We start from the raw sequence: 23,709 nt of genomic DNA, 5'->3' as shown, positions 1-23,709 counted from the left end.
GGGTCATCGTTATCATTTATTGTTCCCAGCGTTCTCTTCTGTCATCGTGCTCATTAAAAAACCTCATCGGCGCTTAATCGGTGACATCATCTGTTGAGTAAGTGTGGAACAAAGACACACTGCTGCTGCTGAACACGCCATCTTCAGACGAGAAATGACACATCACAAACATGTTGACAAAGTGACAGGAGTTATGACCCAATCACTGAAGGAGGCAAGTTGTTAAGCATAATCAATTAGAATATGCATCGTAAGCACTGTACATATTAAGATCTGCAAAAACAACAACTGTACCGCTTACGTACTTGATCACTAACGCTTGTATTTCATTACCTATGCTAAATATAACTACTTCACGTATATAGAGTACTGTTTAACCTCCAGCATTGTTTTAGATAATATAGTTTACTTGGTTTTGATCATAGTGTTCATTTTAAAATTCCATGTTTTATAGTCAACGTTCTTCACCCCTTTGAAGGACTGAATGAAACCAAAGATAGCGAGTGGGAGGGCACCAGGGCCACGGCTCGAGGGGGCTGTGAGGGTCCACACGGACAGACTGTGCCCTCTGTCAAAGCGCCTCATTAGTGGAACAGCCTCCCTCTGACAATAAGAGAATGTCCATCACTGTCCACTTCAACTGCACCTCACAGTATGGTTCAGGATCATAAAAAGGTCCAGGTTGTCACGGCTGCACCAGGACACCAGCCGGTCCACCTCCCTCCTCTACAGACTCATCCCCGTCCCAGATGAGCCCGATGAGGGTGGTGTCGTCCGCAAACTTGATTCGTTTTACGGAGTCGTGGCTGGAGCTGCAGCGGTTTGTGTACAGGGAGAAGAGCAGGGGGGGAAGTACACAGCCCTGTGGAGCTCCTGTGCTGATAGTCTGCGAGCACTTTCAAACAGCCTTTTATTGTCGTTTTAAATTTGTGATGTTTTGTAATTGTCTATTTACACTGTAATTTACATGTATTAGATAAATAGTACTTCACTTGCTCTCAGGTACTACTGCTTCAACTCTTACAACTACTGCAACTCCTACTGCCACTATTATCACCTGACCTCACACGCTCAAATATGTTTGGATAGATGACGCTCAATTTAAGATCTATTATCCTTTCTGACCAAAATGTCACATGTTTTTCATCATAATGCTTTCATGTATACATAAGGAATTTTGCGTGTACAAGAAAATGCATAGTGGACACTGCGGGTACTGAATAATACTGATCTTACTGAAAATTTGTGTAAAAAAAGAAAGTGTTAAAACATGAATGAATCAAGTTTGGAATTAAAAACTATTCTCAAATTCTATCAATTCTGTCTGTCATAATAGAATCATAACAGACACATTACAGTAAACGTATCGTGTTGTTTTATAGCTTCTTTGGTCCCTGTGGACTTTTCCGTTACATAACCTGATTATCTGACAGATACAAGCTCTTTATGATTGGTTTCACTGCAGTTCCCTTGAGCTTTACCCAGACCACAAATAACACTATAAATACATCATTAATATCATGTTCATCTTAATGTACATTTAATAATGACACCACGGAATGCGTTATAGTTCAATTAAACAGCTGCTCTTTAATACAATTCACAGTACAATTTCACATGTTTCTCGTAATCTTTCCGTTACATATCAGAAGTCCACCAATTGCTTGCATTTATGACGTGCTGTTAAAGATAATTGAAAGACACGTCCGTTGGAAATATTGCCACTATTTGAGGAAACGAGAGGCCACTTGTCGCTGGCGCGGTCCGGACATGGAGTGGACCAACACGGCCGGCGTTTGGTCCGTTTTGCTGCTGTTGGCGCTGCTGGGCTCGTCCATCGCTAAAGGTGAGGAAACCACACGCTTTTCTCTCACTAACGTCTTGAGTTTGATGCACCGTCCACTCGTCCGCTCCATTGTTCTCGTCTGTTCTTACTGTTCTTGCCACATTGAAGTATAAATGAATCCACTTTGGGCTTTTTTGTGTTGCAGCTGATTTGCTTTCTGACTTTTTGATGTAATTTAATGAAGTAGAAGAAAATGTACATATTTTTCAAGTTGAGGAAAATGAAAAGAAGTAAAGTTTAGAAGTATTTTTTAATTGAAGTTTACTGCAGTACAAAACTCTGCTCATATTATGGCTTATACTTGTGGCTACTATTTTTCTACTACTACTACTTCTACTACTGGTACTAATAATACAACATACTACTTCTACTATTCCTACTACTACAATTACTGCATTACTGGACTACGTTACGTTTGCTTGAGTGACTTTTTAAATAAAACTCTACTGCCCTGAGTTGTTTTCAGACTGCATATATATTTTCCTCCAACTTAAGTATTATTTACTTTGAAGTTAAAGTTTTACGTTGACAATCTATATAAATATTCTGCACCGCTTATAAAATGATGTATGATTTAGTTTTTCAAAATGTTGTGTTCAACATTCAGAAATTCCAGATTTTGTGCTGTGTTTTTGTACAATTAAATCAACTTCAAATGATAAATCAGATCAGTAGTAATAGTTTCCCAAAATACTTCTTTACTTTTATGTGACTCATTTCTTCAACTGCAGAGACTTCAACTTGGACACATATTTAACCACACAATATATATGAATAAGACATTTCAAATTAATCCGTAAATTAGTGTGAAAAAAAATACAAAATACAAATAATAATAATGATAATAAGGTGAGCAAAAAAAAAATAGAAGTATATGTATAAGAAGAAAAAAAGAAAAGTAAATAATATCTGAATATACCAATGCTACTCTACCCACGTCTGTGACTACTAAAACAATAAATACTACTATACTACTACACTGTTTCTGATAGTATTCATTGAACTAAGTAGCAGTCTTTAAGTAAACACATGGCTGGTGCATCGGGTGCGTTTTATTCCTTTTAAACACAAGGCTCTTTAGGTAGTTCAGGGGCATGTTGTGAGTGATAAAAGATCTGACAGATGCTGCTCCAAACACGCTGATCCTCAGGCAGTAAACAACACTACTTTTTATTCCAAGAGAGAGTCGGGAGAACTTCAAGTGTTTTCAAAGACTCCACTGCAGTATGAAGAAGTCTACTTGTAACTCTGTGTTCTGCAGCTGTTGTGTCATCACTATGCAGCAGATATTTCACTGAAACTCACATGTTTCATCTGCTCTTAAACCTACGCATCCAAACACAAGTGTGCCAAGTGGAGACTGGGAAAATGTGATGCGTGTACTTTGTGAAAGTACTTGAAATTTCAGCTTTCATAATAATATCCCACTTGAAATAATATAATAATTTATTGCAAAAAAGAATACGGTTTTGATACATTTTAGTTTAAATTGATCTCAAATGTGTATATTATACCTATTTATCTCAGTAGCAAAACAAAATGTGATAAATGAAGAGAGCATACTTCAATTCAATGTATTTATTCACACTGCAGTTGTGATTTTGGGTTCTACAAAACTGTTTGACTGATTTAACCAAAGAGCAGTGCTACAACTTGGAAGGCCAGAACTGTGGACTGGTTTGCACACTTTATGTATCTAATATTATTTCACAATCTCGTTTCGTCTCGTGAACCCAATCTCGTGTTTCAAGTCGAGAAGAACCACAGTGAAGGGGAAATCCACTGTCATTGTCGGGCTGCAGATGGTACAGGACTGACTCTCATTCAATTCAATGAAATGACATTTATTTTTTGTAACAACATTTGCCTTGAAGGCCGACAGTGAAAAACAGATTAAACCCTTTGGGAGAAAGTGGAAACCTCACGAACCAGAGACTGGACGGACTGACCCGCTTCAGTTCATAGACAGACCGTGGAGCTGGAACCACTCAGGAGCAGAACCGTTCATCTAGAGACAGTTCATCCAGGCAGAAGAAGAGCTGTTCATGAGGTGTAGAGAGCGTTCCTCCAGGCAGTTGAGGAGCATCCGGATCTACAGGTCGGCATCAGCCGTGTCTGAAACAGGAAGGATAAAAACATGTGACCAGCAATGAACAGACAGGGCTGAACTAATGTATTGTTTATAGGAAAAGTAGTCTTTAGCAGAGGCTTTCATACTTCCCCGTCATAGTTGCTCCAGGGCAGTGTAGCTGAAACTATAGGTTTTTATTTCTGTTCCTAACTGGCCTGAGCACAAGCCATTTCAAAGAGGAACAATTTAACTGTGTCGGCCTGTTTAACGTGGACATCCATTTGCATTTTATCATTCAGTCTTCATTCAGAGTTACATGTGCAAAATAATAAAATTAAATTTGTTGAACAATTTCCATGATATTTATGACTAACAATAATAATAATAAGATATTTATATCAGCGGAAAGAGCAGTGACAATTATAATAATATAAATGCATTTGATTCATACATCACTTTTTGCACACCTTTTTGTATTTTATCTGTTTTCCCCGTATGTAACATGTCAAAAAAAGATACAACAAACAAAAAGGTATATGCAAGAAGAGGCAAAGAACCCATAGACCTCCACCGTGTGAATAAATCAAATGAACATATAATAATAGCTGTGCATTCATAACAAATGATATACGAGCACTGTAGTTCCAAGCTGCAAGTTTCGTGAAACTAAAACAAATATTCAACCTTTTTCAAACGACATTTCTGATATGTCTCACAGTACATACATATCCACACACACCTTTCCCTAAGGAAACGTCCCGTAACAACTATATATAGAGAACTCGCAGCCTGAGTGACACCAAAACAATCCACATCCTTCAAAAAGGACTCAGATTTCACAATTATTTCCCTGGTGTCGGATTTGCAGTGAAGGAAGAAGACCCCGAGTACTGGAGGTCTCGGGCGCGCAAGACCCTGCAGACCACGCTGAAACACAAGCCCAACACCAACGTGGCCAAGAACGTGGTCCTGTTCCTGGGAGACGGTACGGTGCGCCGCGACACTCTGACTCTCCATACGCAGGCGTCGCTTTACCATAAGTGCACCTGACAGTTTTGCATGAATAAAACATGCCTTGTCCCGTCAGGAATGAGCGTAACCACAATAACGGCAGCTCGAATCCTGAAGGGGCAACTGCAGAATCAGTCAGGAGAAGACTCGGTGATGGCCATGGACACTTTCCACGACGTGGGCCTGATAAAGGTACTGTATGGAAATGCCCGTGGGTGGATTTAGAATATGAAGATGCGTCAGGCCCAATTCATTTCCAAGCTGCTAACGCCTCGATACGTTTTTGCGGTTTGACAGCGGCAGATGCGTGATGGAAATGAAAGCAGTCGGCTCGTGCGACAGCTGCCATACTCTGAATGAGAATGGGTTGATTTGATATTGTACTTTCCTCCATCACTGTGGCTCCTCACAGACGAGAGGAAAGTACAGCAGCGTTGATGATCTTCAAAGTGGTTTACATTGCTTCTTTTTTTTTGCCTCATTTTATCCACGGAGCTAATGTTTTGTTCAGATTAAGTTTATTTGGTCAAATGGAAACTGAAAGTAGTTTCTTCATTGTTGTTCCGAGTTTAGTTAGATTGTTTTTTAATGTTAGGGGGAGATAAAGGACACTTCGACCCTTCTTCTTCTTCTCTGGTGTTTTATAGTGGTTGGCATCCAAGTGTTACATTTCACCCTGGAGAGACAAAGAGACCACGAGAATGGACTGTTGAGCAAGCTTTATTCGAGAGTTATTTGGCGCTCAGACCCCGGCGGAAGACGTTGCAATTTGCAATCATGGGCACTCCATGATCTGTTTGTATTAGATGTCTCCCCCCGGAGCCTGGAGACTGGTGGTGGTAGATGTGGAAAGAAGGTAGAGGATGAGGGGAATGTAGAGGAGGAGCTGGGGAGGCGGTGGGTCGCAGTACGGTTTGAGCGGCCGAGCATTTCTGCCTGAGGGCTTAAATGTGACCGCCTTGTGCCGATTGGAGCGGCTGCTGTTGTTGTACGTCTTCTGTGGTTGTTGTACGTGTTCTGTAGTTGTACGTCTTCTGTAGTTGTTGTACGTCTTCTGAAGTTGTACGTCTTCTGTAGTTGTACGTCTTCTATGGTTGTTGTACGTCTTCTGTAGTTGTACGTCTTCTGTAGTTGTTGTACGTCTTCTGTAGTTGTACGTCTTCTGTGGTTGTTGTACGTCTTCTGTAGTTGTACGTCTTCTGTAGTTGTACGTCTTCTGTAGTTGTTGCACGTCTTCTGTAGTTGTTGTACGTCTTCTGTAGTTGTACGTCTTTTGTAGTTGTTGTACGTCTTCTGTGGTTGTACGTCTTCTGTAGTTGTACGTCTTCTGTAGTTGTTGCACGTCTTCTGTAGTTGTTGTACGTCTTCTGTAGTTGTACGTCTTCTGTAGTTGTACGTCTTCTGTAGTTGTTGCACGTCTTCTGTGGTTGATGCACGTCTTCTGTAGTTGTTGTACGTCTTCTGTAGTTGTACGTCTTCTGTAGTTGTACGTCTTCTGTAGTTGTACGTCTTCTGTAGTTGTTGTACGTCTTCTGTAGTTGTACGTCTTTTGTAGTTGTTGTATGTCTTCTGTAGTTGTACATCTTCTGTAGTTGTACGTCTTCTGTAGTTGTTGCACGTCTTCTGTAGTTGTTGTACGTCTTCTGTAGTTGTTGTACGTCTTCTGTGGTTGTACGTTTTCTGTAGTTGTACGTCTTCTGTAGTTGTTGCACGTCTTCTGTAGTTGTTGCACGTCTTCTGTAGTTGTACGTCTTCTGTAGTTGTTGCACGTCTTCTGTGGTTGTTGCACGTCTTCTGTAGTTGTTGTACGTCTTCTGTAGTTGTACGTTGTCTGTAGTTGTTGTACGTCTTCTGTAGTTGTACGTCTTCTGTAGTTGTTGTACGTCTTCTGTAGTTGTACGTCTTTTGTAGTTGTTGTACGTCTTCTGTAGTTGTTGTACGTCTTCTGTAGTTGTACGTCTTTTGTAGTTGTTGTGCGTCTTCTGTAGTTGTACATCTTCTGTAGTTGTTGCACGTCTCCTGTAGTTGTTGTAGGTCTTCTGTAGTTGTTGTACGTCTTCTGTAGTTGTACGTCTTTTGTAGTTGTTGTACGTCTTCTGTAGTTGTACATCTTCTGTAGTTGTACGTCTTCTGTAGTTGTTGTACGTCTTCTGTAGTTGTTGTACGTCTTCTGTAGTTGTACGTCTTCTGTAGTTGTTGTACGTCTTCTGTAGTTGTACGTCTTTTGTAGTTGTTGTACGTCTTCTGAAGTTGTACGTCTTCTGTAGTTGTACGTCTTCTGTAGTTGTACGTCTTCTGTACTTGTACGTCTTCTGTAGTTGTACGTCTTTTGTAGTTGTTGTACGTCTTCTGTAGTTGTTGTACGTCTTCTGTAGTTGTACGTCTTCTGTAGTTGTTGTACGTCTTCTGTAGTTGTACGTCTTTTGTAGTTGTTGTACGTCTTCTGTTGTTGTTGCACGTCTTCTGTAGTTGTACGTCTTCTGTAGTTGTTGCACGTCTTCTGTAGTTGTTGTACGTCTTCTGTAGTTGTTGTACGTCTTCTGTAGTTGTTGTACGTCTTCTGTGGTTGTTGCACGTCTTCTGTAGTTGTTGTACGTCTTCTGTAGTTGTACGTCTTCTGTGGTTGATGCACGTCTTCTGTAGTTGTTGTACGTCTTCTGTAGTTGTACGTCTTCTGTAGTTGTTGTACGTCTTCTGTAGTTGTACGTCTTTTGTAGTTGTTGTATGTCTTCTGTAGTTGTACATCTTCTGTAGTTGTACGTCTTCTGTAGTTGTTGCACGTCTTCTGTAGTTGTTGTACGTCTTCTGTAGTTGTTGTACGTCTTCTGTGGTTGTACGTTTTCTGTAGTTGTACGTCTTCTGTAGTTGTTGCACGTCTTCTGTAGTTGTTGCACGTCTTCTGTAGTTGTACGTCTTCTGTAGTTGTTGCACGTCTTCTGTGGTTGTTGCACGTCTTCTGTAGTTGTTGTACGTCTTCTGTAGTTGTACGTTGTCTGTAGTTGTTGTACGTCTTCTGTAGTTGTACGTCTTCTGTAGTTGTTGTACGTCTTCTGTAGTTGTACGTCTTTTGTAGTTGTTGTACGTCTTCTGTAGTTGTTGTACGTCTTCTGTAGTTGTACGTCTTTTGTAGTTGTTGTGCGTCTTCTGTAGTTGTACATCTTCTGTAGTTGTACGTCTTCTGTAGTTGTTGCACGTCTCCTGTAGTTGTTGTACGTCTTCTGTAGTTGTTGTACGTCTTCTGTAGTTGTTGTAGGTCTTCTGTAGTTGTTGTACGTCTTCTGTAGTTGTACGTCTTTTGTAGTTGTTGTACGTCTTCTGTAGTTGTACATCTTCTGTAGTTGTACGTCTTCTGTAGTTGTTGTACGTCTTCTGTAGTTGTTGTACGTCTTCTGTAGTTGTACGTCTTCTGTAGTTGTTGTACGTCTTCTGTAGTTGTACGTCTTTTGTAGTTGTTGTACGTCTTCTGAAGTTGTACGTCTTCTGTAGTTGTACGTCTTCTGTAGTTGTACGTCTTCTGTAGTTGTACGTCTTCTGTACTTGTACGTCTTCTGTAGTTGTTGTACGTCTTCTGTAGTTGTACGTCTTTTGTAGTTGTTGTACGTCTTCTGTAGTTGTTGTACGTCTTCTGTAGTTGTACGTCTTCTGTAGTTGTTGTACGTCTTCTGTAGTTGTACGTCTTTTGTAGTTGTTGTACGTCTTCTGTAGTTGTTGCACGTCTTCTGTAGTTGTACGTCTTCTGTAGTTGTACATCTTCTGTAGTTGTACGTCTTCTGTAGTTGTTGCACGTCTTCTGTAGTTGTACGTCTTCTGTAGTTGTTGTACGTCTTCTGTAGTTGTACGTCTTTTGTAGTTGTACGTCTTCTGTAGTTGTTGCACGTCTTCTGTAGTTGTTGTACGTCTTCTGTAGTTGTTGTACGTCTTCTGTAGTTGTACGTCTTTTGTAGTTGTTGTACGTCTTCTGTAGTTGTACATCTTCTGTAGTTGTACGTCTTCTGTAGTTGTTGCACGTCTTCTGTAGTTGTTGTACGTCTTCTGTACTTGTACGTCTTCTGTAGTTGTTGTACGTCTTCTGTAGTTGTACGTCTTTTGTAGTTGTTGTACGTCTTCTGCAGTTGTACGTCTTCTGTAGTTGTTGCACGTCTTCTGTAGTTGTTGTATGTCTTCTGTATTTGTTGTACGTCTTCTGTAGTTGTACATCTTCTGTAGTTGTTGCACGTCTTCTGTAGTTGTACGTCTTCAAAGCACGTGCTCCACGTCACAACGTCAAAAAAAGAATAATAACAAAGAGAAAGAGAGAGGGATAGAGAAGGAGAGAGAAGGAAGAGAGAGAAATTAAAGAGAATGAGAGAGAGAAAGGAAGAGAGAAAAAAGAGAACGAGAGAGAGAAAGAGAGAGAGAAAAAGAGAGAAAAAAAGGGACTGAACTCCGATTCATTTCCTCAACAAACATAGTTTTCTGTTGCAGTTGATTATATTTGTTATTAGACTGTTCCAACTCTTTCACATGTTGTTGTACTGTACTTCTGTATATTGTATACTTTATAGTACTGTACTATATTGCGTGAGAGATGGTTAGTTGACAGTAAGAGGCGGGTGATGCGCAGAATGAGGCAGGAAATGCAGCGGTCCCAGTCGAATATCCACTTCCATGCCTTTCCCTTTCCCGTTCATTGCAGACGTACAGTGTGGACTTCCAGATCCCGGACAGCGCGGCCACAGCCACAGCGTATCTGTGCGGCGTGAAGACCAACCTGAACACGCTGGGGGTGAACGCGGCCGCTCGAAACGGTGTCTGCAAGAGTCAGAAAGGCAACGAGGTCACGTCCATCCTCAAGTGGGCCAAGGACGCAGGTCAGACGTCTCTAGACACGGCAATTGAAACATCACCGTTCTTTGAATGTGTTTTTTTAATCCTTGTTTATTCTGCATATTTATGATACTTTGGTTAAACTACTGCGGCTTTTCTTGTACTTTCTCAACTCGCAACGCTGAAAATTCTCCATTTAAAGTGAGACAAGGGTTCTCCGATCTTATCAACAGTCCTCAAAATGGCATAACACTAAAAACGTATCAAAAACATATCATCTACTAACTCAAATAATATAATAAAGAGTATTTTCTCACACCACAAAAAAATTGAATGATAATGAAACTGACTATAAACTTGTACACAAATTATTATACAGTTATTACTCTATACTGTGAATAAGACAATGATTGTGTTACCCCTCGACGCCAAAGACGCCAAATCTCCAGGTCTAATCCAGACTCAGACGCCTTCACATGTGAAGCTTTAGGGCCTTTACAGGAGCGGGCAAAGGTTCCGCCCCAGTTTTTACCACCTGCTGTAAACAGTTATCATCGAGGCCATTATGAGTCGACAGGTAAAAGTCTGCTCCTCTTTAACCCTTTTGCATTAATATACTTTCACTAGCAAGGAGCACAACCCCGGCTACGGCGCAAAGTGTTTATTGACATACGAGAAACATGAACGGCACAAATGTATAGAAATGGATGCTGTTTTGGGGCTTCTGGCGATGAGGGCTGTAGGCTCGATACCCCCATCTAGGAGATAATTAGAATTTTTAGAATGATTGAAAGAGAGTGGGAGGGCGATGTCATGAACACAGGTGTATGTGACACGGAAGCTCAAATGGTGAAGTCGCATGAAGGGGCGTAAAAGGGGCGTGGTCCTGCCCCCGAACTTAAGATAACAAACTTATCTTCATGTAAATACACTACTAAATAGAAATATCTCCATGTGGTAAATTTGACGTGTTTAGTATAAACTATAACTCTTATTTTGAGGTATTTCTCACTTACATGTTTTCAAGATAACATTTCATTAAAAGTTGGGTGTGTAGCTTTAAAAAAGGTACTACAATCATTATATTCAGAGTCCTTGTAAATATTTATTTCTGTCCAAGTGGTTTTAGCTGTAGGATCTGGCCAACAAAAATGAGGAGCGAATGTAATACTCTGAAATACTCTCCCTTTAAACCTGTAAGACAAAAGCTTCTTCATATCAAGTGGTAATGAACAGTGTAAAAGCTATATGTCAAAACCTGCTATTTTTAATATATCTTTCTTTTGATTGAGCAACATAAAAAGATCGTTTTAGGCCAGTGCATCAGAACCACGGAGAGCTCCAATTTAGATTACTATTCAGCGATGGTTTAGGCCAATTTTTGCTGTGTCCTTTTCCCCTCGTAGGGAAATCTGTTGGCATAGTGACCACAACCAGAGTGCAGCATGCCACTCCTGCCACGACCTATGCCCACAGCGCCAGCAGGAAGTGGTACGGCGACGCTGACCTGCCCGCCTCTGCCAAACGGGACGGATGCACAGACATCTCCGCTCAGCTCATCAACAACACTGACATCGATGTGAGGACAAGCCATAACATTATGAACACTGAATAATGCGTATTACTAGAATGTAGAGAATAACAGATTGTCTTTTCTGGGTAGAAAATAAAGCCATACGCACATTTAGTTACATACAGTAGGAGTTAAACAAGATGACATTACTTTATTGGACATTATATGCAAAACTGACTCTTGAGCTCTCATCCATTTTGTAACAATGTTCCCTCATCAAAAACACACTTGGACTTGTATTTAGCGTCATTCAGACTTTTCATTCATCTGTTTATGAGGTCCTCTCGCTCTTTTTAAGTCCATAAACCATCCGCAGCCTCATCTGAGTTGATGAGTCAAATCGGGTTCATTACAACTGCATGCTTGGATTGGCATGTCGAAGCAGGCTAGCTTTTGTTTTTTGTTTTTTCATGGAAATCGATTCTGCTGCCAGTAGATAGGTCAAATCCTCCTGCTACAGTCCTGACCAAGCATAGCACAGAGATCTGGAGTCCCTGAGAAGCCCCAGTGGGTCAAATGCAGAGGACAAATTTCCCTATGGGGACGATAAAGTGAACCATAACCTTAGATGGAATGCTAACACCAGATCCTAATGAGGGAACGCCTTACTCATATGAAGTAATGTGCCGTTTCAATACTTCAAACATGAGATCCTAAAGCATAGAGGACGTTTAAAGAGAAATAACAATAATACGAATAATGCATAATATGTCTTGTTCATAAACCAGTTCGCAAACACACAGTTTATAGGAGCTGATGCAATAGTCATAGTCCCATTATCACTATAGTAGCAGCAGGAGCAGAATTAAATATGGATATAAAGTAAATGATGCAGTACTAATACACAGTGTGTGTCTTTGCAGGTGATCATTGGAGGAGGGAGGAAGTACATGACCCCACGAGGCACCAAAGACCCGGAGTACCCTCTAGACTTCACCTCAAGGGGCAAACGGCAAGACGGACGCAACCTCATCGATGAGTGGCAGAGAAAGAAACTTGGAAAGGCAGGTCTACCTTATTATTATGATCTTGTTTCATTTATTTATTTGCTTCTTATACAAGCAGCATTTAACCAGGAAGGTCCCATTGAAATGGCTAATCACCTTGGCTAGCTCAGTGTTTGCATCAGTACATTCGATCTCGCTAAGTCACCCTAAAATGAATAAATTCTATGAAATGAAAGACACTTTTTAGGGGCGCTTCACTGTCCTCTGTCCTCTCCTCTGATCGTGGAACAATCAAGAAAGGCCAAGCGATTCTCCTTAGCGTCTTCTCTTGTAAACCTAATATGTGGGTCCACAGCATTGATGTGCTCTGAGAAGGTTTCCAGTTTTTGTTTCTTGAAACAAGAACTGGAAGGAGGAGAGGACGGGAAACTCCAAATAGAAGTATATAGGAAACCTACACACACAGACCAGTATCTGCTCTTTGGTTCCAACCACCCACTACAGCACAAGCTGGGTGTGATCAGAACCTTACAACACAGAGCTCAAGGTGTGCCCACCAGCTCAGAGGGCAAGAAGAAAGAGGAAAAACATGTCCAAAATGCCCTCTCAGCCTGTGGTTACCCCGCTTGGGCTCTCAACAGAGTGAAGAGAACCAAGAAGCAGGACAAAAGGGAAACTGAACAGAGAAGGAAGGGTGTTTCTATCCCTTATGTCTCTGGCCTGTCGGAAAAACTGCAGAGAATTTTTAGACAACACGAAGTCCCTGTTTATTTTAAACCAGGAAACACTTTAAGACAAAAACTGGTTCACCCAAAGGACAAGTTGCCGACTCAAAAACAGAGCAATGTAGTTTATTCTGTCCAATGCAGTGAAGAAAGCTGTAAAGAACGGTACATAGGTGAGACAAAACAGCCTCTACACAAGAGGCTTTATCAGCACAGAAGAAATACTAGTTCAGGACCACAGAGCGCCGTGCATCTCCATCTTGAAGCCTCTAATCACTCGTTTGAAGACGGTGAGGTGAAGGTTTTAAGCAGGGAGAAAAGATGGTTTGAAAGAGGAGTCAAGGAAGCTATTTTTGTTAAAAAAGAAAAACCTTCTTTAAACAGAAATGGAGGGCTAAGATTTAATCTTCCTGTTATTTATAATGGGATACTGAACCCCTGGAAAAGTAGAGGACCAGGACCAGGACATTTAGATGCTAATCAGGTACTCAGGGTGGTTGAGCCAGGGTCTCACAAAGACAAAGAGGATTCTAATAGCCCATTAAAATTCTGAATAGGCTCGGTAGATACAAGGGGGAGTTTCTGTTGAAACAAACAACTCTTTCTTACTTCAGGAAGGCTCCTCCCAATGGGCGGGTCTTACCACAGAACAGTATTAATATCGGAGTTCTCGATCTAAATTCTTTTATTGACAATGACTCTTGGATGAGAGTCGAAACGTCTATTTTTTCAAACTGAGTCCAAATGACTACAACTGAAGCTTTTTCTACCATGTTGCAAAGTATGTCTAAAACTCTGAAATTTGATAGCTTGCGAGGACTTAAGATAAGATAAGATAATCCTTTATTGTCCCACATGGGGAAATTTCATTGGTGTAACGCAGGTAGATTCAGATACAGAGGAAAAGAATAGATCACTTATAGGAGAAGAAGGAAAGACCTGCGAAACCTCTCCTTCGCACAGCGAGGGTGGATCAGTCTCTCACTGAAGCTGCTCTCCAGAGCAGACAGAGTGTCCTGCAGGGGGTGGCACTCATGGTCAAGCATAGATGTGAATCTAGCCAGGACCCTTCTGTTCCCCACCTCCTGCACCGAGTCCAGAGCACAGCCCAGGACGGAGCTGGACTTCTTGATGACTCTGTCCAGCTTCTTCCTCTCCCTCTCTGTGATGCTGCTGCTCCAGCAGGCCACACCGTACAGGAGGGCTGATGCCACCACAGAGTCGTAGAAGGTCTTCAGGAGTGGCCCTGTCACTCCAAAAGACCTGAGTCTCCTCAGGAGGTAGAGCCGACTCTGGCTCTTCCTGTACAGTGCGTCTGTGTTATGAGTCCAGTCCAGTTTGTGGTTCAGATGAACACCCAGGTACTTGTATGAGTCCACTCTCTCAATGTCCCGTCCCTGGATGTTCACTGGTGAGGGGGCAGTGGGGTGGTGTCTGCGGAAGTCCACCACCATCTCCTTGGTCTTCCCCGCGTTGATGAGGAGGTGGTTCCGCTGACACCAGTCCACAAAGTCCTGCTCCAGTCCTCTGTAATCCGCATCATCGTCGTCCGTGATGAGTCCTATGATGGCAGAGTCATCAGAGAACTTCAGCAGGACACAGCTGTCCGTGTCATGTCTGAAGTCTGCAGTGTAAAGGGTGAAGAGAAAGGGCGCGAGGACAGTGCCCTGGGGCGCCCCCACACTGCAGGTCCGAGTGTCAGACACACAGTCCCGGGCTCTCACAAACTGGGGTCGGTCCATGAGGTAGTCCAGGATCCACTCTGCCAGGTCATACTCCACACCAGCCGTCTCCAGCTTGTCCCTCAGGAGCAGCGGCTGGATGGTGTTGAAGGTGCTGGAAAGATCGAAGAACAGAATCCTCACAGAGCTGCCAGGCTTTTCCAGGTGAGAGAGAGAGCGGTGCAGCAGGGAGATGACGGCGTCCTCCACTCCGATGCCAGGCCGGTATGCAAACTGCAGCGGGTCCATGGCTGAGCTCACGGTGGAGCGGAGGTGGTCCAGGACCAGCCGCTCCAGTGTGTTCATCAGGTGGGACGTGAGAGCCACTGGCCTGAAGCTGTTGAGGTCTTTGGCGCGCGGTGTCTTGGGCACTGGTACCAGACAGGAGGTCTTCCAGACCTGTGGTACCACCCTCAGCTTCAGGCTCATGTTGAAGACATGCTCCATAACTCCACACAGTTCATCTGCGCAGGACTTAAGGAGCCTGGGGCAAATGCCATCAGGTCCTGCTGCCTTCCTCATTTTAATCCTCTTCAGCTCTCTCTTCACCTGTGCTGCTGTGACAGTCAGTGGATGGCAAGGGGACTGTGTGCTGGGGGGATGGGTGAGTCCAGGCGAAGTGGGGAGCTGATGGTCCGGGGCGCAGAAGTGAAGAGGAACGGATGCCGGGCATTGTCCAGCTGTGGAAGAGGGAGCATGCAGCTGTGCAGGGGGAGGGGTGGGTGACCGATCAAATCTCAAGAAGTGAGCATTTAAATCATTCACCCACTGTAGGTCCCCCTCTGTCTGGGCAGGGGGGATTTTAAAGCCCGAGATGGTTTTCAGGCTCCTCCACACTCCCTGAATGTCCTTTTGCTGCAGCTGCTCCTCCATCCTCCTCTTGTAGCCGGCTTCAGCCTGCCTGATCTTCCTCCTCAGCTCCTTCTGCACAGTCCTCAGCTCCTCCTTGTTCCCTGACCTGAAGGCTCTCTTCTTCTCCTTCAGCAGAGCCTTCAGTTCACGGTTAATCCATGGCTTGTTGTTTGGAAAACACTGCACCGTCCGGGAGGGAACAATGTTCTCAAAACAGAAGTTGATGTAGTCCGTGATGCACTCTGTGATGGTGTTGATGTCCTCCCCATGTGGGTCATAAAGCTCAGTCCAGACAGTGGTGCTGAAGCAGACCCTCAGAGCCTCCTCGCTCTCAGCAGACCACATCCTCACCTCACGGGACACCACAGGCTGCCTGCGCACGATGGGTTCATACATAGGCCTCAGATGTACAAGGTTGTGGTCCGAGCTGCCCAGGGGAGGGAGGGGGAAGAAGAATAAGCCTCTTTGGTGTTGGCAAAAACAAGTCCAATGTTCTATTGTCTCTGGTGGGGCAGGTAACATACTGGGTGTATGTTGGTAGAACAGAAGAGGGAGAAGCGTGGTTAAAGTCACCAGAGATGAGGAAGAGAGCCTGTGGGTGCTGTGTTTGCAGCCTACAAGTGCAGGAGAGCAGTGCTTCACAAGCATTTTCAGCATTGGCAGACGGGGCCACATATACTGCGATCAAAATCACATGTGAGAACTCCCGGGGCAGATAATATGGCCTCATGCCAATAGTCAATAGTTAGAGAATGCTTATAGAAATGACAGCTTGATTTATCTAATATCTAAACCCAGAGCGCTCGGTTCACGGTGTTTGCTTGTAGCGCTGCACCTGCTCGTCCCGCTCGTAATTGGCACAAATGACTGACCTCCGAAAAGCAGACAGAGTGTAACAGGCCTGTCAACGTGTCTCCTTTTGTTACGTGGTCCGGCCCACCTGGAGCTAGAGCTAGCAGACAGAAGGTGGTCCGGCCCACCTGGAGCTAGAGCCAGCAGACAAAAGCAGGAAAACCACACAAGAGAAACAGAGGGAAAAGTGTGAACATTATACGTACTGCAAAAGTATGAAGACAGACTCGATATAGTTTTGATAGTAGTAGTAGTAGTTGTTGTGGTGGTGATAGTAGTTGTAGTGGTCAAAACACAAGTAGGGATGACACAATATCAGATTTTTTATTGATTTGGTGATTTTTATTCATGATTACTGACATCAAATGACACTGCAATCGTTCACACTCACATCCTCCAAGACATAACCAGTTCTCTAACACGTGACCTACTTTAGCGAATCAAATGTTACATAAAAACAACAGATTCACTTTTAGTTGGACTTTTTTCAAGCAAAGAATCATCGTGACATCCAGAAAAGATACAACTTGCTTTTTCACCCAGAAGACCGAGGATCGATTGGAATTTTGGAATTTTTATTTTTCCATTAAAATGTTGGATACTTTACGTATTTCATTTGACATGAGTTTCCTCCTTAATATCTCAAACAACACTTGTAACTTCCGTCCCAGTTTATTTGATGGGGACAGTGCACGTTAATGGACATACTCTTTTATTGTAAACCATCTAATTTGCTAAATATGGAATGTTTTATCTGTATGTTTACTATACTTTTGAACAATAGCATCTTTCCTCACGCTCTAAGTTACTGTGTTTCCAGGTCGCTCGTTATGTGTGGAATCGGACAGAATTCGATGCGGTTGACCCTGAAACCACAGACTACCTCATGGGTGAGTCTTTTAATTCACACGAAGAAAGAAAATCCCCTTTGTCGAGTCGAGAGTCAGAATGTGCAGCGTGGCCTTGGTGGACTCCTGACCCACTGTAAAGACCCTCTGCATTTCCCTGACCCACTGTCAAAGACCCACTGCATTTCCCTGACCCACTGTCAAAGACCCACTGCATTTCCCTGACCCACTGTCAAAGACCCACTGCATTTCCCTGACCCACTGTCAAAGACCCACTGCATTTCCCTGACCCACTGTCAAAGACCCACTGCATTTCCCTGACCCACTGTCAAAGACCCACTGCATTTCCCTGACCCACTGTCAAAGACCCACTGCATTTCCCTGACCCACTGTCAAAGACCCACTGCATTTCCCTGACCCACTAACAATGACCCACTGCATTTCCCTGACCCACTGTCAAAGACCCACTGCATTTCCCTGACCCACTAACAATGACCCACTGCATTTCCCTGACCCACTGTCAAAGACCCACTGCATTTCCCTGACCCACTAACAATGACCCACTGCATTTCCCTGACCCACTGTCAAAGACCCACTGCATTTCCCTGACCCACTGTCAAAGACCCACTGCATTTCCCTGACCCACTGTCAAAGACCCACTGCATTTCCCTGACCCACTGTCAAAGACCCACTGCATTTCCCTGACCCACTAACAATGACCCACTGCATTTCCCTGACCCACTGTCAAAGACCCACTGCATTTCCCTGACCCACTGTCAAAGACCCACTGCATTTCCCTGACCCACTGTCAAAGACCCACTGAATGAGCTCCAAAACAATAATTTAACAACAAAATAAAGGTGTTATCAGGTATTATTATTTGTAATATCATCAATTATTGTGTAAATTAGATGAGCTTTGGTCCTGCAGCTCAAGTTCAACCAGGAAGTACAATTATAAACAGCACTAACTGGGAAAAAAATAGCAATTTGTTTGAGTAAAATCCTAAATATAATCATGTCCACTACGTTTTAGAGGAAGCAGAGTGAGAGTGAGGCAGATGATTCACTGTGGTACGACGCCATCATTTTGAGAAATCTCACATATTTAAATTTAGTTCTGGACCTTTCCTTCCTCCGCTCTGAGTCTCTGTCCCACGGCGTTGGCTGATTCAAGGCTCTGTGCAGTACATTCTCCTCTTCCGTCCCACACAGCTCTGTTCGAACCCGGAGATCTGCGCTTCGAGGCGGACAGGGATCCCAAAATGGACCCTTCAATAGTGGAGACCACGGAGAAGGCCATCCGCATCCTGCAGAAGAACAAGAATGGCTTCTTCCTGCTGGTGGAGGGTGAGTTCAGTGAATTCATGGAAGGAAAAAACAAAAACTGAAAAAAGTCAAGTTGGAACCAAAAATAGTTACATACAAATCATTAAAAACTAACTTATCCTGATTTTTGTTGCACTTTCTTTGAGATTACCGTATTTTTCGGACTATAAGTCTTTTTTTTTTTAGTTTGGAGCGACTTATATGTGAAATTATTTGTTATTTTCACACTGACAACCACAAGAGGGCGCTCTAGGCTCTGAGCGACGCAGAAGAAGAATCTGCACTTCCTCTTCCTCTGGAGTTTGTGGAGTTGTTTAGAAGTGACACAGCGGAAGAAGAATTCAATGGATTTAGTGATTTTGGGTAAAACTGATGCTTTGGTAAACTTGTTAGCATGTTCTTTATGCTATAGTTATCTGAATAACTGTTCATATGTTACGTTAACATACCAGTCAACTTGTCACTAAGAAAGTAGTGGTACTAAGTGACTGCAGGACGTAGTAGAAGTGATGATGGTTGTATGAATCGATTTATTTGTCAGTGTCTAAATAGAAATAGAAGAAATAGAACAATCCTGACTCGACCAGTGAAACCACGTAATGTTCCACGTCACATTTCCTCCGCTCTGAAATGTAGAATGCATCTGTTTCCACGCGTTTAAAGGGCGTCTCATGTGGTCTTTTCATGCTGAGGTGGAAGAATCGACCAGGCCCACCACGAGGGCCGAGGGTACATGGCGCTTCACGAAACGGTTGCCTTTGACTACGCCATCGCCAAAGCGCTGGAGCTGACCAAAGAAGAGGAGACGCTGACTGTGGTGACGGCTGACCACGCGCAGCCCTTCATCTTCAGCGGTTACCCCTTCAGAGGGCAAAGCGTCCTGGGTAACTACGACAAATATATATATTTGACGTGTATTTAACATAGTCCTCCGTGCTCTCGGCTCAATGTTTAATGTCTTAGAAATGTAGGATTTTAGTTTTAAATGGTTTGCAGTGGTCCAAAGTTATTTCTCACTTTCTAAGCATCCTGCAGGGGATGGTTATATGTTTATATAGTAATGTTTTATGAACGCGATCAATACTTTTCATGCTGATGCCTAAAAATATATGTGCTGTTTGCTGTTTGCGCTGGTCCCCGCACTGACCTGTCCCAAGTGTGGAAGTTGATAGATTACAAGTCAAATGAAGCTATAGGTCAACAGAACCTGAATCGATTCCACTCTTGCTGCTCCCAATGGCAAAGGTGTGATTCATGTTCCTCTGAACTCCTGGCTTTTGTGGTGATTAACATGAGTTTAGACCAGGTTTAGACCTGGTTTAGTTCTGGTTTAGACCGGGTTTAGTTCTGGCTTAGACCGGGTTTAGTTCTGGTTTAGACCGGGTTTAGTTCTGGTTTAGACCGGGTTTAGTTCTGGTTTAGACCGGGTTTAGTTCTGGTTTAGACCGGGTTTAGTTCTGGTTTAGACTGGATTTAGAGCTGGTTTAGACCTGGTTTAGTTCTGGTTTAGACCGGGTTTAGTTCTGGTTTAGACCGGGTTTAGTTCTGGTTTAGACTGGGTTTAGTTCTGGTTTAGACTGGGTTCAGTTCTGGTTTAGACTGGGTTCAGTTCTGGTTTAGACTGGGTTTAGTTCTGGTTTAGACCTGGTTAAGCTCTGGTTTAGACTCTTCGTACCAAGTTAGACCAGTTTAGACCAGTTTAATCCTTGTTGAATAAGGGTTTGATTGATAAATGGTGGTGTACTTTTTACTTTATATCATCCTGCATGGTTTTGTGGTTTAGTCCTACTTTAGATCTGATTTTGTTCTAGTTTGCGCCTGGTTTAGTCCTGGTTTAGTCCCGGTTTAGTCCTGATTTAGCCCTGGTTTAGTCCTGGTTTAGTCCTGGTTTAGTCCTGGTTTAGTCCTGGTTTAGTCCTGGTTCGAGTCTGCTTTAGTCTTGGTTTAGTTCGGCTGTAGTCCAGCAGTGATTGATGTTCTTGTACAGCCGTGAGCTCTGTGAGTTAATGGTTTATCTGAGAGAAACAGAGACGTTCAACACGCTTTAGATCTGAGGCCCCTGGGATCCTGTCTCCCGTGTTAAAACAGGGCCTCTGTACGTACTTGAAGATGTAACACTTACAGCTGCATTATCCAGAATCCTTCCCCCCAGAAAGTTTATTGTCAAAGAGCCATGAGCGCCTTTGGATGAGAGCGGGATTGGCTTTTCTTTGACTGTCCGAAGGGCTTTCATTATGTATCACATTAAAACAAGTGTCCACTCCAGTTTGTGACGTTTTTATGTAAATATACTAATATCTTAATTTAACGCTGCGTTCTTTACACTCACCCAAGAAGAATTTGTCAGACCGACCTTTCAAAAACATTGCCAGTGTCACGCAGCGTAACCCCGACGACGCCTCGCACGTTTGAATAAATATTGGACTCTTGGAGGGAAGTACAAACATAAATGACGAAAATGTACTGTTAACATTTGGTATAATATACTTCTGATTACATGAAAATAAATGTGTATTTTTTGTGTGCCGAGGGAGGACGCTGCCTTTAAAACTGCATAAAACAAAATAAAAATGGACCCTCAATTAAGATAAGATAAGATAATCCTTTATTGTCCACACATGGGGAAATTTCATTGATACAACGCAGTAGATACAGAGGAAAAAGACAGATTATAGGAAGTTTAAAAAAAACAAAAAAAAACACTCTTATTAGAAGATCTCTTATAAACAAAAACTCCTATAGACAAAACCTCCCATTTCCCAACAAGGGATGGAGGGGAAAATGAGAATGTCCGTCGGGATAACGTGACGATCTCAAGGTAAGACGATGGTTTCCCCCTCAGTTTCATGAGTTCCTCCTCTGGAACAGGAAGTATAGTTCCTGAACTGGGGTGACGGTCTCACCACAACCACATGTTCCTTTGTATAAACGCGCACCGGCGCCGTTCCGTACGGCGGCGGTGGCCGGGGGGCGCGGTGGGGCCGGGGGGGCTAGCTCGGAGCTAGCGCACATCACGACGACACGACGAAAAACACTCAATAATCCAGCCGAACAAAGTCGAAACAAGTTGAATTAAAGCGATTCCAGTGCGTGTCCCGATCGTACAACTAAAGTAGATTTTTTTTTACAAAATACAAAAGATAAAGCACAATAAGTGTGAAAAAAGTGTGAAAAAGAGCGGAGCGTTGCACCGGGCTGCCAGCTGGACCGGCGCCGTTGTGACGAATGGATGAATGCCTTGAAAACTGTAGGCAAAAGTTCCTAATATGTGGCTATGTATTCTTATTTTAATTCTACTCTAAGAGCCTTCTATAGAAACACACTTTAACCCACTTCCTGCTCCTCTGACGCTGCTGGTTTCCTTTGTTCAGGTAAATCTCCTCTGTGGGCTCAGGACTTTAAGCCCTACACTATGCTGATGTACGGGACCGGACCGGGACACAAAACTGTCAACGGCTCTCGGCCCGACCTCCGGGACGTGGACACAAGTGAGAAAAATATCTATTCAATCTGTAAATGAAACTTCCCACAAAGATCAGCAGATTGTATACTGCAATAGCATCAACTTGTGTCTTAAGTGCAGCACGAGAGGCAACGGGGAACGGGACAGAGACAGGTGAAGGGTCATTCAGGCTCCGGAAATACATACAAAAAATACATCAATTATCTTGATTTGAATAGTTTTATTAGGTTTGGTCGATTGTGTTTGTTGGTCTTAATTCTGGACGTGGCCACTTGTAGGGTGCGTTCACATGTCCTTGTCGGGTCCTGGTTTAAGGCCAGTTTAGTCCAGATGTAGAGCTGGACTGGTCCTGTTTCCGAGTCCAGGTTTAATCCCAATTCTGATGTTGTCAGCTGCTGTATGTGCAAGTGTGAACGCGCCCTTCACGACACGATGCAGAGTTTACATTGGTGTTTATGTTATTAACAAAGAAACTCCTTTGTGAGTGAGAACCATGTGGAAGCAACTACCTGTGACCATCCCACACAGTTATGTCTCTATCATGGTGAAAAAAAAATATATATATATATTATCATTATTATTATAATTTAGCTTCAAATAAATTAGATATACATTGAAATTCTCAAATTATTGTATATTATATTATTATTAAGATATATGTTCTAAGTTAAAGCTAAATTCTGCCATAGAATATTTACAATTTTGAGATTAGGAGTGTAAAAGAAGGTGAAATTGCATAGTATTTAAATAAAATACATTGTGACGTTTTAAACCTGGTCTGAAATAACTGTCGGCCTCTTTGGTAGCTTTTAGCACAGTACAATACCTGACTACCTGATACAAAAACCGTTTTCCTCTCAGAAACCAAAGACTACGTGGGGTACGCGGCGGTACCCACAGAGTCGTCCGCTCACAGCGGGGAGGACGTGGCCGTTCTGGCTCGCGGTCCCATGTCGCACCTCTTCTGGGGCGTCCAGGAGCAGAACTACATCGCTCACGCCATGGCCTACGCCTCGTGCGTGGGCGACGACCCGAGCCACTGCGAGGGCACGTCTGGGGTCGTCCCCACGCTCAACGACGGCCACAACCGCGCTCCGACCACAGGGGGCGCTCTCCTCGGCAGCCTGCTCTGTGTCCTCTTAGTGCTCGCAGTCTTTATGTGAACATGGTTCTATTGTTCTCTTTTAATATGTTCGAAAATATGTTTTATTCCTGGGCAAAACAAGGCCTACTTTGCACTGTCCAAATTTAAAGGCTCATTACTTAACTCTTCTGATGTTGCCATAGAGATGTTTTGCAATGTGTCACAGCATTTAGCATTCATTCTTCTTTTTCTTCTTCTTCTGTGTTTTATGTCGGTTGGTATCCAAGTGTTACATTACCGTCACCTTCTGTAGTTGTGCGTCTTCTGTATTTGTACGTCTTCTGTAGTTGTACGTCTTCTGTAGTTGTATGTCTTCTGTAGTTGTACGTCTTCTGTAGTTGTTCGTGTTCTGTAGTTGTATGTCTTCTGTAGTTGTACGTCTTCTGTAGTTGTACGTCTTCTGTAGTTGTACGTCTTCTGTAGTTGTACGTCTTCTGTAGTTGTACGTCTTCTGTAGTTGTACGTCTTCTGTAGTTGTACGTCTTCTGTAGTTGTACGTCTTCTGTAGTTGTACGTCTTCTG

General features: G+C 43.1%; 1 protein-coding gene across 1 annotated transcript; it reads left to right on the top strand.

Annotated features, from left to right (window-relative positions):
• Positions 1–1,770: 1,770 nt before the first annotated feature.
• Positions 1,771–23,228, top strand: alp3 (alkaline phosphatase 3). The gene is made up of 11 exons (XM_072457075.1): positions 1,771–1,846; positions 4,786–4,902; positions 5,005–5,120; positions 9,604–9,778; positions 11,141–11,313; positions 12,171–12,311; positions 17,225–17,294; positions 18,467–18,601; positions 19,273–19,464; positions 21,952–22,068; positions 22,905–23,228. The coding sequence occupies exons 1-11, from the start codon at positions 1,771–1,773 to the stop codon at positions 23,204–23,206; spliced, it is 1,614 nt and encodes a 537-aa protein (XP_072313176.1). The 3' UTR covers positions 23,207–23,228.
• Positions 23,229–23,709: the final 481 nt, after the last annotated feature.

Source organism: Eucyclogobius newberryi, unplaced genomic scaffold (genome assembly GCF_026437365.1).
Source record: "Eucyclogobius newberryi isolate DKJ021-1_F unplaced genomic scaffold, fEucNew1.0.hap1 SCAF_10, whole genome shotgun sequence".
Lineage (NCBI taxonomy): Eukaryota > Metazoa > Chordata > Actinopteri > Gobiiformes > Gobiidae > Eucyclogobius > Eucyclogobius newberryi.
The sequence above is the reverse complement of the archived record's forward strand: the minus strand, read 5'-3'. Positions and strand labels throughout refer to the sequence as shown.